At 38.4% G+C, this 14,926-nt stretch overlaps 1 protein-coding gene across 7 annotated transcripts in view; it reads right to left on the reverse strand.

Annotated features, from left to right (window-relative positions):
• Positions 1–14,926, reverse strand: part of EPS15L1 (epidermal growth factor receptor pathway substrate 15 like 1) — a 54,393-nt gene that overhangs the window by 13,127 nt on the left and 26,340 nt on the right. For 4 of the 7 annotated variants that reach the window (XM_021540089.3, XM_021540088.3, XM_021540087.3 and 1 more), the window contains one exon: positions 4,544–4,749. The exons of 1 other annotated variant lie outside the window; for it this stretch is intronic. In XM_021540089.3, the coding sequence (XP_021395764.1) occupies positions 4,544–4,749 (206 nt within the window). Of the gene's footprint in view, positions 1–3,337; positions 4,750–14,926 lie in introns of those variants that run through there. 2 more of the 7 variants (XM_085562399.1, XM_085562398.1) reach the window with 1 other exon arrangement.

The following is a 14,926-nucleotide window of genomic DNA, read 5'->3' on the forward strand; positions in this document are numbered from 1 at the left end:
AATTATGAAAAAAAAAAAAACAAAAAAACCCCAAAGAATCAGACTTATTAAATATACAGCTGAAGCACACCAGGCTGTCTTAGGGCAGTTTTAGATTGACATAGAAATTCACTCACTGGTTTCCTCACTTCATCCTTTATTTCCTTAATTTCTTCCTCCTTCACTTCCTCCCTTGATTTATTTCCTTAATTCCTCCTTCCTTTACCTCTTACTTAATTTCCTTAGTTTCTTCCTCCTCCCACCTGGAAATTAACCCACATGGGATGCAAGTTCCTGCATCTGTGGCTCAGTTGGATTATGAAAACTGCCAAAAAAAAATCCTCTACAAGCACAAAAAAAGGAAGTTAATGGTTATGGTTTGGAAGCACAGCAACTACAACCATTTTTAAGAATAAATAGCTGGTAATGGTAATAGTTATTTATTCTTATGCAACTGCACAACCGAGTTTTATTGTGGGAGTTCCTGCTAAGGGTGAGGGGTTTGAGAAGTGATTTTGGACACTGCTGACATGTGGGAAGTTTCATCACCAAATCAAGTTACCCAAAGTGCTTCTGTTGCTGTTCATAAAATACACACGGAGTTTCACCAGTAAGAAATAATGTGAGAGAATCCAATTTACTTCAGCAGAGAACACTAAGAAAATATCACACTTTCTAACATTCAGCTCCTGAACCTGGTTGGGCTCCCCAAAACACAAACACGGTGCAACAAAACCTGTCCAAAATTATATTCTACAATTTACCAGTGAAGGATGCAAAAGTTTGCTCATTTAAACATTTAGAACAAAACCTGAAACTGTTTTATTGAAATCATAGCAATTTCAAACTCAAATATAATCTGTTCCCAGCTAATTTTAACATTTGCTGAGGTGGAGGATGGGAACAGCTGTATGCAAATGTTTGCATTAAAACCCACTTCTAAAATCTGCTTTTTGGTTTTTGTTTTGTTTGTTTGTTTTTGGGTTTTTTTGTTGTTGTTTTGTGGGGTGTTTTTTTTTGTTTTTGTTTTTTTTTTGAGGATTTTTTTTTTCTGTCTGTGTGCAGGAGAACATATTATTTGAGGAGAAAAATTTCAGCTGGATGTATACTGCAAAAATTCCTTGTGGCCCAGGACACTGAGCTGTGCCATGACACAAACTAACACAGCGACACCTGCCCATACCAGCCTGAAATATTGAACTGAATGTTAAAATGAGTGCTAAACCCTTCCTGGCTGCATCAACATTTGTGATGGTCCCACCCCAGCCTCCTCTTCCACTCTGCAGCCCACCTGTAATTTTTATTTTTTACGTATTTTGAAATAAATCTGTCTAATTGAATTTCTTTTAACCCAAGCCCTCATTTACTCATAATTTAATCATGCCTCTGGATGCTCATCATTCCCCTTTTTTTTTCTTCCAGTATGACTTTAGAGATGGTTTGATGCAAAAAAACCTTTTCTTCATGCAATATCTCTGCTTACATTGCTATAAAAATTTAGATGAGAATCTTTGCATTTGATGCTACTGAAATACAATAGAAGTGTAACACCTTTTGATATTGTAAATTAAAATGGAGAAACCCTACTACATTCCTCATTTAAATAATGTCAGCTGCTAGGTAAGATTGAAAAGCTCGTTAAGATTTTAAATAGATTATTTTTTTCAAGGTAAAGACAGATACAAAAGGAAGAAGGAATTCTCTGCTTAGTCCAGGAATTTAGGCAGATCCAATAGTTAGGATGGAAAATGAATGGTTACTATTCTCAGAAATACAAGATGGTCAAACTATTTGGGATATTTTTTTAATGTTGAGAATTCCTTATGAAAATCTAATGTTGAGAATAATGTTTTACTTCTATGGCTTCCATTCTAGGATAAGACTTCCAAAGTTTAGGAGAGTCCCAATTATAACTTGTTTATAGGACACAAGTTATATTTTTGCAGTTAAAAGTGCTGAGTGGAACAAAAAAAAAAGGAAAACTAATCAAGTGATTCATTGGAAACAAATCTGGATGTGCCTGGTTACAAGTGGTTGGCACAAAGTGCAATTTTCAGGAGATAACTCTCACCATTGAGTAGTGAAATAAATACAGAAAAATTCATTAATGCCACAGATTCTTGCACAGATTGTATATCAAAAGGTAATTTACAGGTAATTTAATAAAACAATAATTTTTTGCATATGTCCAGATTTCAACAAGTCTACAAATATGTGTGACAAGTGTAATTGCATGAAACCTTTCCTTTTTCAGAAGTACAGCCAGACCCAAGGCAGAGATGAAACCAGCAGATTGCAGCAAGACTAATCAAATCACAAAAAGCTCCACTAATTTGTGTGTACTGAATTTCCAACTTGTACTGAGACAAAAAGCTTAGTGCTCAGTGTTCTGTTTCTTGGCAGAAAAATGGATTTTCTTGTTCTGTAAACTGCAGCTGGAACCCAGAAATACCTGAAATCTGAGCTACCAAAAGACTCTTTTGTTCCAATGAATCATATTTAATGACAGCAACAAAGTTAAGGATGCAATGAAAATATACACAAACTCTGGGTGCATGAATTTGCCAGTGTGTCAAAAAAACCACCAGATTTTCCTACTAAAATATAATGAAGGTTCTCATGTTCTTTCTTGCAACAGTCAAGGATTTCAATTAAAAATCAGGTTGTTTGATTATTCAGTTCTACATGATTCAGTTCTCAGACTCCATGGATTCAAAGTAGACATCAAAAACCTCCTGTAAGTAAAACTGATTTTCATTTCCATTTTGAACAAAGTTTCCCAACCATGAGGCAAGGAGAAGCACAATATTCTCAATCATTTCAAAGTAACTGGCACATTTAAAACATGGTGCAGAAGGATTAGAAATTGTCAAGTGTAGCAGCATGATTGTGTCATAGAAAAGGAAAAAAACCCATGAACTGAGGAGAAAAGGGATCAAATCTGTCTTTTCAGCCAAATTCAGTCAACATCTCTTTTTTTTTCCTACAGGAGGAGGAATTAATTCAGAAAACTGATTTTTAAATGGATTTAATTTTATGAAATACCATTTAACACGAATTATTAAGTGGCTACTGCTCATTATCTCATTTTTTTCTACTTGTTCCTTATCTTCTAAAGTTAATCTGAGCTGAGAACCTGATGGCACAGCAAATTTAACCCAGGAGCACCCACTAGGATTGGGATCAGAGATTTTGGTCAATCATTTGATACAATCAATCAGAGTAAACCACATTTTAACTTAAGAAATACAGTCTGGAAAGTAAGATGACAACTGGGTAACAGTCATTCCATTCCATCATTTGTCTTTCATTGCAGGAAGAAATTAGATGTTGTTGAAGAAACTTCAGATAAAGCAAGTTTTGTGTCTTATTTTTATTAAGAATGTCACCAGTTTGTATACAATCAGAATTTAACTGTGCAAATCCAACTAGCTGTGGTCAAACATACAACAAATCTTGAACTTGGATGTTTCAGAAGTGATAAATTAAAGCCCTGAGGCCAACTAAAGTCTGTACAGATGACCTCAGCTAACAATATCACATAAGAAAGTGATACACATTTAATATTAAATAATAACTAGGAGAGGAAAAAAAACCCAAAACACTAGAAAGAAACAAAGAAAGATTCAGCTTAAATATCTCCCCTTGCTGAACACTGACCTGTGTCCAGCAGGGTTAGGGAACAGAGTAAGTTTGCAATTTTACTACGTGGCAACATGAGAAAACAAAAACATGTGAAAGGAGGAAGAAGCCTGAGGCTGTGGATGGAACAGATTCTATCCACTTATGGAAGCAATAAGAACCACACCACCATTGCATTTATAATGGTTCCCAATTCCAGCACTAAAACCAAAGCCAGGCTGTGGAAACCCCAATACTTTTAATTGAATGGGGACCTGGCTTTGTTTCCAAACCTCCTGGGACTGTTTTCTGGAATGAAGTGTGGACCTTTCTATCTTGGTTCTACAAAACCATTTTGTTTTCTCTGTCTTTTCTACAACATCAGTAGCAGGAACAAAATTCAACAGCTAAATTTTCAATTTCTGTCTCAATTTCTGTGTCTCTCTATGAGCAAAATCCATCATATACAGCAAATGTCAGATTTTTTTCCACAAACAGTTACAGGTACTTATTAGAAACTTTCCCTTCAAGGATTTCCTTCTCAGGATATGGTGAAATTGCTAGAGAAATGTTCAATATCAATTGTTTTTGAGTCTTTACATCATTGGCTCCCAAAAATCCATTTACAAAATAGCCTCCATGCAACAAAAACAATACACAGATTCTTCTACAAAGAATTTGAGAGTAAAGGCACACTGTACTAAAATAATTTAAATGCACGTAAACCCTTGAAAATTTAGTACGAAACTTCTTTTTTATTGAAATAACGCCTTTTTATTACAGAAATATTAATACAAAAACAATGAGGACAGCATGAAGGTACTGAGAGACAGAAGCCAGGGAACAGTAGGTTTGCAGGTAAGACAAAAAAAAAAAAACCCAACAGAGATTGCTGCAAGCAGAGCAGAAAGTGGTTTGCTCAGAGACAAGGAACTTAACTTACAGAGCTGAAGTCTGCAAACCCCAAGGAAGAGTCTTTAGAAGTTTTACTTGAAGAGGAGGGAGCAAATGGATCTTTTCCACTAAATGGGTCCCCAAACCCCTTTTTACTTTGAAACAGGTCACTGCTGTCAGCCCCAAATGGCTGGAATGGATCATGGGGCTTGGGAAAATCTGCAGACCCAAGGTGGCTTACAGGAGTACTTTTACCTGGAAAGTTTAGGAAAAAAAAAACAAAAAAACAAAACAAAAAAAACAAAAGGAAAAAAAGAGAAGTTACTTACCATGGACAATGCAAAGCCCTGAAATAGGAAATTGTGCTGATACACTTAAGCATCATCCATCCTTCCTGGGGTGGGTGAAAATTTAACCACATATAATGGTATTCATTTCTCAATGCAAACCATCTAAAACAGTTGTTTTATTTAAATGGATTTATTATCTTATACATACCAAAATATTAATACCATCAAGATTTTAAATGATGAAACCCATTATAAAGACATTTGGTCAGGAAAAAATTGACAAGTATGACTTTGATTTTCCAGGATTAGAGATAATTCAAGTTTAAGTTTGGTATTGTATAGAAAACAAAATAAAAAACAATGTATCACTAACAATAAGTCATGCTAAATAGGATTAATTGACAGAATGCCTACATTCTGATTTTTTCCTGGAACTGGTTTATCCTTCTACCACCACATACACAAGAAAAAAGAGGCTGATTAAGAAATCACCTCTCTCTGGGGTGTTTGCTCCACAACCCACCTTTTGTAGGTGACTGTTCTTATATTCCATCCCAACAACAAATGACATCACAGGAATTACTGTGCATGCTCATAAATATGATGTGTATATTTCATTTGTTGCAATTAAAGCCTCAGTGGTTGATGATTAATTCCCCTTGCCAAAAGACTACTTTGTGAGGTCAAGTAACTAAACAGATAGATATATTTCTTCTCCTCCTGCCCCACCTTAAAAAAATTGTTCCTGAGAAGTGTTAGTCCAGCATCCAGGGAAAATATTCCTTGGATGAACATTCTTGATTGCAATATGTACTTGATAAAGGAAAACCTAGAAATATTCTTAAACAAATACTTACAACTCTCTGCACATTAACCTGAATTTCATATATTATTTGTAGCAATAGAGCTGTTTTGAAATATCCAATTATTTGAACTATAATTTAATAGAAATCTTATTATTCATTCCCATTATGATATACATACTAGGAAAGGACAGAGAAATTCAATAAAAGCCCAAATTTCAGAGTGTACTTGGCACACCTGAGTCATAGCCTGTGAGCTTTTCAGAAAGTACTTTGGTATATGCTCATGAACTTCACAGTATGTGCTCAGATCTGTGGAAATACCTTTATCAAAGGGAAATAAAGATCAGCAAACTTGCACTGAATAAATGACCTATCCAGTAACTTCCAGTAAATCCCAGCTCAGCCTCTCCTACCCCAGGGCCAGCCAAAATCCATCCTCAGTTGGCTTCTGTTCCCCAGTGTATCCAGGGAGCTGAGAAAATGAGGTTTGCATGGAGCTGAGGGAATTGGGTATTCAGGGAAGTGAGAAAATCAGGTTTACATGGAACTGAGGAAACTGGGTATTCAGGGAACTGAGAAAATCAGGTTTACATGGAACTCAGGGAATTGGGTATCCAGGGAACTGAGGGAATCAGGTTTGCATGGAGCTGAGGGAATTGGATATTTAGGGAGCTGAAGAAATCAGGTTTACATGGAGCTGAGGGAATTTGGTATCCAGGAAACTGAGGGAATGAGGTTTACATGGAACTGAAGGAATTGGGTATCCAGGGAACTGAGGGAATCAGGTTTACATGGAACTGAGGGAATTGGGTATTCAGGGAAGTGAGGGAATCAGGTTTACATGGAACTGAGGAAATCAGATTTGCATGGAGCTGAAGGAATCACACAGACTCTCGGGTGCAATATTGGCACCACTGGCAGACATCGAGCTGCATGCAAAGTGGGAAGCAAGCAAGTCCCCAGCTGAACAAGCAGACAGAGAGAGACATGGAATATAAGACATGTGCAGAAGGAGATAGAACTGGATTTCTTTAGTCCTGACAGTGTTTGAAGGGAACTTGATCATAGTCCTGCAAGTCTTTCCATCAGAAAAAAGCTGAATGGATTTAAACTGGGCCAAAAGAGATTCACATCAGAAAATCCACAACATTTTTAAAACTTAAGGATACTCCAGACTGCCTAAGGAACTTACAACATTCATAGAGTCAGAGAACATCCTGAGCTGGAAGGGACCCACAGGGATCACCCAGTCCAACCCCTGACAGGCACCACAACAATCCCACCCTGTGCCTGGGAGCATTGTCCAAATGTTCCTTGAGCCCTGGCAGTCCTGGGGCCATGACCATTGCTCTGGGGAGACATCCTATCAACACATCCATGAGGTTTGAGAAGGTTTCTAGAAATAACACTGGTTCAGCTGCCTTGAAGCTGGAAGACAAAGGAGATCTCCTAAAGCTCACCCCTGCACTTTTTTCCATGGTTCAGTACGTGCTCCATCCTGGATAACACATGTGACACAGATACACAGGTCCCCATGGCAGCAACCACCTGTGTGACTTCTAAAGAGAGGCAGATCAGGCCAGGGACTTGTCCTTCATGGAAGGAAGTGACAGATTAATCAGGAAATTGTTCCCCTCACCAGCACAGACCCTCCCTCACCACACCTGCCCCTCCACAGGGCACCTTTTGCTCTGTGGAATGGAGGGTTGCACTTCCATCCTGCCCATCCTGGTGGCCTCCAGATCCCACCACTGCCACAGCCATCCCATGCCAGGGGACATGCAAGCCTGGCAAGGGATGAGCAACTCAGCATTTTGTATGTAATGCTCCACTGAAAAGAGCAACTTATTTTAACTTGTTTTAAATTAGAGTCCTAGAATTCCAGAATGGTTTGGGTTGGAAGGTACCTTAAAGCTCATCCAGTGTGGACAGGGACACCTTCCACTAGATTGGGTTGCTCCAAGCTCCATCCAAACTGGCCTTGGAGAATTACAAAGAGAATTAAAGTATCTGCATTTCCAGCTTCTGGTCAAGGCAAAACAAGAACCCTCTAAGTTATTTCCCTCTCCTCTATTGCCAGTTACCAGCAAGGAAATTGCCCCTCATGCTTCACCCTGTAGTGCCCAAAACCAATTTGGATTGATGGAGGTAAAACTGACCCATTTTAAGCTGCTTTTTTTCTTAGGTTAAATCTTCTGCTAACGAAACCACTTTGTGGAATTGGTGACTGTTAAAACAAATGCTGTGTTTGCAACGTATTTGTTCAGCAAGACTGGTTTTTCTGGGTGGCCTGTTTAAGGGTTTTGCACAAAGCCCTGGGTGGTTTTGAACCTGCACAGAGCATCAGGGTTTCTTGTGCTTCATCTTCATAGAAGATCACAAAGAATCACTTTTGTTGTAGAGGAAATGTTACCATGTAATGAGAGTTACTGCTAATGATATAGAAAGCTTTCATTTTACACACTGAGTGCCATTTTCTCCAGATTTTTAGATGTTAAAGAATAGAATAGGGTGGTAATTTTTCTATTTTGGAAAAAACAAATAAAAAAGTGAGAGGGAAAACCCTTATGCAATGAAGTTTATCTTTTGCAAAGCAATTGCAAATTGAATACATCAACCACGAGTTTGATGATCCACAAGGACCATCAGGTCCAAGTCCAAATCTCTCTCTGTTTTAGTGCCCTCTGTACGTTGTTCACAGTTTGCTTTATCTGCCACACTCTGCAAACATGGTTTTGAGGTCTGGCAGAAGTTTGTTTGGTTCAGTTAGATGTTCAAATTTACTCAATTACTGGCTACAAATTAGTAAGAACAACACCAGCATTATCTTTCTGATGTCTTTGCTGATTTACAGCAAGTGTAAGTCTCCCATTGTAGTGTGTGTACACTTAATTACACAAAGATTTTGTAGTCCCATGTTTAGTGTGTCAAGAATGTGGGTATGAAATTTCTACAACATAAAGCAAAAGTACCCAAACAGTAAAAGGTTATCAATTGTACTGATGGACATTGGTAAAATTGCAATACTGCAAAATATAGTTATAACTGAGATTGCATTAATCTTCCATTTGCTGGAAAATGTTGTATTTGTACATGACTCTGCTCATCGTTCTGAGGTATGGCACGCAAACAGTTGTAACCCTTATTTGATTTTTCTGCTAATAGTTTCAGGAGAAAGAAGTTCAGAAAAAAGCAAAACAGGTCCTATTCTGAAACCACAGCAGTTTCAGCAGTTACCCAAGTGGTGCACCCAAACCACACCGAGGACTCACTTCAGCAAAAAGAGATGATGAACAAAATGGTTTACCACAGCAAGTGCTGTTACTTACAGTGAACTCCACCCATACAAAGGGCTTATCTAATTTCATACCCCACAGCTAACTTGAGTTTGGAGGCCTGAGATCTATATTTCAAAGCAAATATAACCTCACTGGTAGGATGCAAACACAAAATTTGTCTTATTGAATTACAAGATATTGACAATGAAGTGAAATATTTAGAATTGTCTCAATATTCTATGTTTCAATGCTGGGTCTGACTTTCTGCTTAGAAGATCTTGTTAAATGATGAGAAGCGGCATTTTTCCTGCCTTTGAAGCCTGGATGGATCATGCTCATGGGCAAACAGGAGAAAGTGGAAATGACACAACTTTAAACTTTCACTAAACAAGGGCTCATTTCCAGGATACTTTCTAAACTGAAAAATAGCCTTTAAGGAGTCAGAGTTGTGCTGCAGAGGATAAGGAGTGATAAGGTGAATTAAGTCCATACCTGTGATTATACCTGAGCATACAATCTCCTGTTTTTCCACATGGCAGAAGAAGCCTCAGGTGCCTCTCAGCACATCTTTATCTCATTCCCAACTTACTTAGCATGTTTTCCACCATCCTGTTAAGATTATCCAGCTCCTCCAGTGATGCAGAGTAACACCTTCATAAACTGAACTCACAGAAAAAATTACTAGTTTCAAACTTTGCCTGAAGGTTAATTACACTAAACTAAATTTTCTCCAGAATACTTGGGAGGTCTTTGTCTTCAACAGGAGCTATTTCAAACTCAACTATCTGATAATGTTCTTTGCAAAACATCACAACATGTTTTTTGCAACAGAAGGGAGAAGTTTTCCATTGGCAAACCCCCTCAGAACTGTTTTTTGCCTAATATTTGCAAAGTCTGCACCTTGAGTTCACCGAAAGCTTCTGCTTAAGAGAAACAATCTGACAATCTACAAACTTCTTGAAAGGTGAGAAATCGTTACACATTCAGCCCAACAAACTGCTCTGAAACAGCTTCTGGACAACTTCTTTCAACCATCAGTACTGAAATATCTTGACTCTCAGAGGCCAGCATAAACAAGAGAATCAAAGCGTGAATGGAATTTTTAGCTTGTGGCCAGGCAGGTGCTCCACCCATGAGTCATTTATCCTACACAACAAGGGATGCCTGTGCTCTAATGCAACTGTCAGGTCTTCTAGAAGGCATGAAAAATAAAAAAAACTTTTCCTGTCAGTCACAACTTTCAGGCTGATTTTCTCACTCTTGGCTACAGATAAGCAGAAAAAATAAAGGTAAACAGACACCAGGGTACCTGTGAATAACTCTGGGTGATGAAAAAGTTCTAAGGAAACAGGTGTGTGGTATCTTGCACAAATAAACATCCCAACACTCCTGTCATCTCACAATGAGTGAAGAACAGAACTCAATATACCCTGCTCTAGATCAAATGACTGATTACCCCTAACTTCCATAAATCCACATAATTTAGAGTTATATCTAAATTAAGTCAAGGGAATTATATTACATTATTTTTCTCTCTTTAACACAATCCTTTCTTTTGTTCCTAACTCCTGATTACCTCCATTATACCTAACATGGCTTCTTCCTTTTAAAATTCATCTGACTAAATACACAGAGTGAATTTCTACATTGGGACACTGTATGTGGTGCAAGTAAAAAAAAAAAAAAAAAAAAAAAAAAAGGTCCACAAAAATGTGATGTGTTGTGTTTAAACACTAAGTATTCACAAGACATCATTTTCTTTCAAGAACTGAACTCAGTAAATGCACAAAACAAAGCATTCAGACTTTGGCCTGCATTTACAAGGAAGATACTGAACAAATTATAGTCTTAATTTTGATCTAGTTGAGACAAACTCACATCTTAGGCAAACACACTACTAAAACCCATTTATATGTGCAACTCAAAAAGTAGCAAAGATCTAAGCTTTCTTTACCACACTGAAAAGTGTCAACATGAGGTCAATGTGCACTGCCAGTGCTCTTGGGCTGCCTTAAAGATGAGAAATAAGTCTCAATTTGCAAAAACAGTCAAACCATAAAATGCCTTAAATTTAGAGAAGTGACACATACAAAAATGAACTATATTTATCGTTGGCATGAAGGAGGAGGAAGCATCAAACACAAAGGAAGGGAGCAGCAGAAGCTGCACAAACATTGCCTGCACTGCCCTGAGCTGAGCCAGCAGCTGGTTACACACAGAAGGAGCAAGAGGCTTCTGCAATGGTCCCAGGGGTACAAAAGACACCCCAAAAGAGTGAATATAAAACTTTCAGTTGCATAATCCTGGTCCAAAGAAGCCTGGAACACGTCTGCATGGGTGTGATTATCTGGGTATCTAATCAGTAAAGCTTTGAGGTCAAAGTGCCTCTTTCAGGATGCCTCCATAACCGTGAGCACTCGAGTGGGCAAATCCACCTGCAATTTCCCCTGCAAGCTCCCTGCACCACAGAACAGAACAAAAAGATGCTCTGCTGGTAATTTGTCTTGCACTTCTAGCTTCTCTGGGGCTGGCAACAGCCTTCTGCAACCACACTTCAAAGGATAGGCAAAGGATGGTCACCCCAAGTTAGGGAATTAGTGTTTCTGTAGGTGATGGATTACAACATTCAGCACAAGTAAATTTGCAGATTGGTTCAATAAACACAATATTAAGATCCTGAAGACCTCATAAGATCTTAAACCCCTGACCCATTTTCATGTTTTTAAGCTACCAACAGGTTCAGATATCATTTATCAGCCAACTTGCAAGATGAAAAAACAGGAGTTTATCAGTCAGATTATGCTTGAGTCAGCCTTTTCTGTCTTTTTTGGTGGAACAGCAAAATACATCTAGCAGTCTTGTAATTAGTGATTTGGTGAAATACTGAACCCTAACACCTTGATTGATTGAATTCATCAGTAACATCATTAGTATTAGTTTGTAATAATTTCTAGTCACTCAAACACTCTGCAAACCTTTGTGTTTGCACTGAGGTCTGGAGCTCCAGAGAGCCAGGCTCCTCTGAGGGATCAGGGTCATGCTTCCTAAACCAAGGCATGCTACTGTCCCCTTTATTTTTTCAGTATTTTAACATTTCAAAACCGTAACAAGTAATAAAAACACTGTGAGAACAACACTGAAGCCCTAAACTCAAAAAGGTTAATACAGAGGTGTTAACCACTAACCTCTGAAAAGTCAATATTCAGTTGCCATCATAGACCATATCTACAAAATATAAATGGATCACTAAACAAAGCTGAAGTTTTTTGACAAATTCCCCATGTGCAGTGTGGAATAGTAATTTACCAATGGAATTTATTTTAACACCTGCATTTCAAATAGCAGCTAAGTAATCCCACTAATTTATTTCTTATATAGGTTGAATTCAATATGTTTAAATTTACTCAAGATGGGCTGTAGACTCCTCATCCCTGGTCTAATGGAAGGTGTTCCTGCCGAAAGTAGGGGGGTTGTAACTGGATCTTCAATGTCCCTTCCAACACCTATCAGTCTGAGATTCTCTGATTCTATACATTCCAAGTTACATTGTATTTTTCTGCTATTTAAACATTGGCACCCCAATGAAAAACTCAATTTTTTAAGTGCACTAGCATTTTAAAAGTTCATTAACATAATATTCACTACCTCTATTAATCACTAATATACAGTAACATAAATGATAACATTTATACAAGCTAAAATTATTTTAACAATAAAAATTATTAAAATAATTGTGTTTCTTAAATAATCATTGCAAGAAAGCAGCACACTGAAACTGAAAAGTGTATTTTCTTCCTGTGTTTTAAGGACTTTTATTCTTTCAAGGTTAGAAAGGTGAAAACCACTATAAGCAAGCAATAAAAATTTAGGAAAGGTTGAAGGTTCTTCCATTAATATCACAGAACCCCGGAATGGTTTGAATGGGAAGGATCTTAAAGCTGAAAGGTAAGAGTGCTGCCAGCACAAGTCATGGAAACACTGAGGGTGCCAGTTTGGAGGCTTCAGGGTGACTTTTTCATGAGAAGCCCTTTTGAACCTACTTCCAGTTCTAGGGTTCTCCATGCATCCTGAAATTTGGGTACTTCATCCATCACTCTTGGAATCAGGATTAAGCCACAATCACATTCATCCAAGAATTTGCTGATGGCCAAAAATGTTGTCTCTGAGCTTCCCCAGCAACCTGGACCATCAGAAGTTGAGCAGGGCCAGTAACATTTGTTTGGAGGATGCCAACTAGTGACACTGACTATATCCTGTCATTTCAGCACCATGCAGGAATACGGAGTGGTGGCTATGGAGCATGGGTCACTGAATGCACCAGCAGCCCTAAAGGCACTAAACTATCTCTCTGATACTTGTGTGGGTTACCTCTCCCATCCCTAAGGAGGCCTAGAGGAACAGTCAGTGCTAAAACCCAAGACAATGCAAGGTATCATTTTCAATGAGAACTGATTGCATCCTACAACTTGGTGTGCCTTGTCCCCTTGGAAGCCAGGTCACACACACTCCTGTTGTGGCTGATGGGGAAGGAACTTTCATGTCTGAAAGGGTGCACAAAAGGCAAACACAGCATCACACCTGTGTCTTCTCCTCCCATCCTTCACAAACAGCATCACTACGGCATCACTACGGCAGGGCACGACCTGCTGCAGCAGCAGGGGTCAAGTGTTGCTCATCCTCCCTGGATATTGAGAGGCTTCCTTCAGGAACTCCAGGGCCTGACAAGCAGTCCAGAGCATAGAGAGTAATGTGTCAGATGCTTGTCAGTAGTGGTTAATCTCACTGGTTAACAGCGCTGCTATAACCGCAATGTGGAATGCATGGGGCTGCGCCGAAGGGAAGTGGTAAGGGTGGGGCATGAGCACTAGCTCCCACGATCAAAGCACTACTTTACTTATAACCCAATCACTGACACCCACACAGCAACTTCCTGTACTTTAAAAAAAAAAAAAAAAGAAAAAAAGAAAAAAAAAATCTGTTTCTCTCTTTCTGTAATCAACAACTTTTACCTAGAAACTAGTAAGCGGCGAACTCTGACTGATTTCAATCTGCAGCTCACAGCAGAAAACATAATTTTTAATCTGTGAGAACCTATGAGAGCCATTTTAACTGACAGGTTTCAGTCTACCAGTTCTTTCATATTTTTTTATCCTTAATTACACCGATGTCCCATAATGGTTGAGAACTTCCATAAGAAATACAAAGCAACCAGAAGTTTGGTGGTGCTGAACAGCACAGGCAGTCTTCTGCCAGCAAATAAAATGTACTTCTACAAAACTCAGCAATGGTTTAGGGGAGTTTGAGAAAATAATGTGCAGTGGAACGTAGATCCTTGTCACAGGGCACCTTTTTTTAAGAATGCTGAGATACTTTACTATTATTTTCTTTCTGTTTATCCCAGCTCGTTACACAAAGCACTGGCATTTCTTCGATGCTTTTTTGTGTTGTTCAAGATATAACATCAATAAATTTACAAAACGTTCCACTCCTCTCCAAAGAACCTGCAAGTTCTCCAGTAGCACCTGATGAACATCAAATTACTCCAGCCAAGTCCTAGGGGAGCTCTATGAAACCTAATGTCCCTTAGGACTTTCATGGAGATGAATACCTTCCTGAAGAACATGCACACACTCTCTTGGGGATTTTCGTTGGAAGAGTCTTGTCAGAAGAGCTAAAGAACTTTTTCTTGGCTGATCTTCCTCAACCTAAAGAGAATCTTAAGCCATGTATGGGACAGAGATAGCAATGTTCCAAATCTTTTAATGAGACAGTAAATTAGAGCTTTGAGGTACACTAGTATCTAGATTTGCTCCTTCTGAAACACCTTCTCCTTGCTATTCTCTACTGGGATTCACTGAGTTATTAACCTTCCTCCAATTCTCTTTAAAGATTCTGCACTTAACCTCCAAGCAGTTATACTGAATAAATATTCAATAGAGTATTTTACCCTAAAAACAAGATGAGATTTCTCTTGGACCAAGCAAGGATCAGATTAGGACTTTGAAGCATCTAAAAGATCTTGACAGACTGGTCAACAATAGAGTAAGAAAGAAGGAAA

Source organism: Lonchura striata, chromosome 28 (assembly GCF_050655825.1).
Source record: "Lonchura striata isolate lonStrDom1 chromosome 28, ASM5065582v1, whole genome shotgun sequence".
Classification (NCBI taxonomy): domain Eukaryota; kingdom Metazoa; phylum Chordata; class Aves; order Passeriformes; family Estrildidae; genus Lonchura; species Lonchura striata.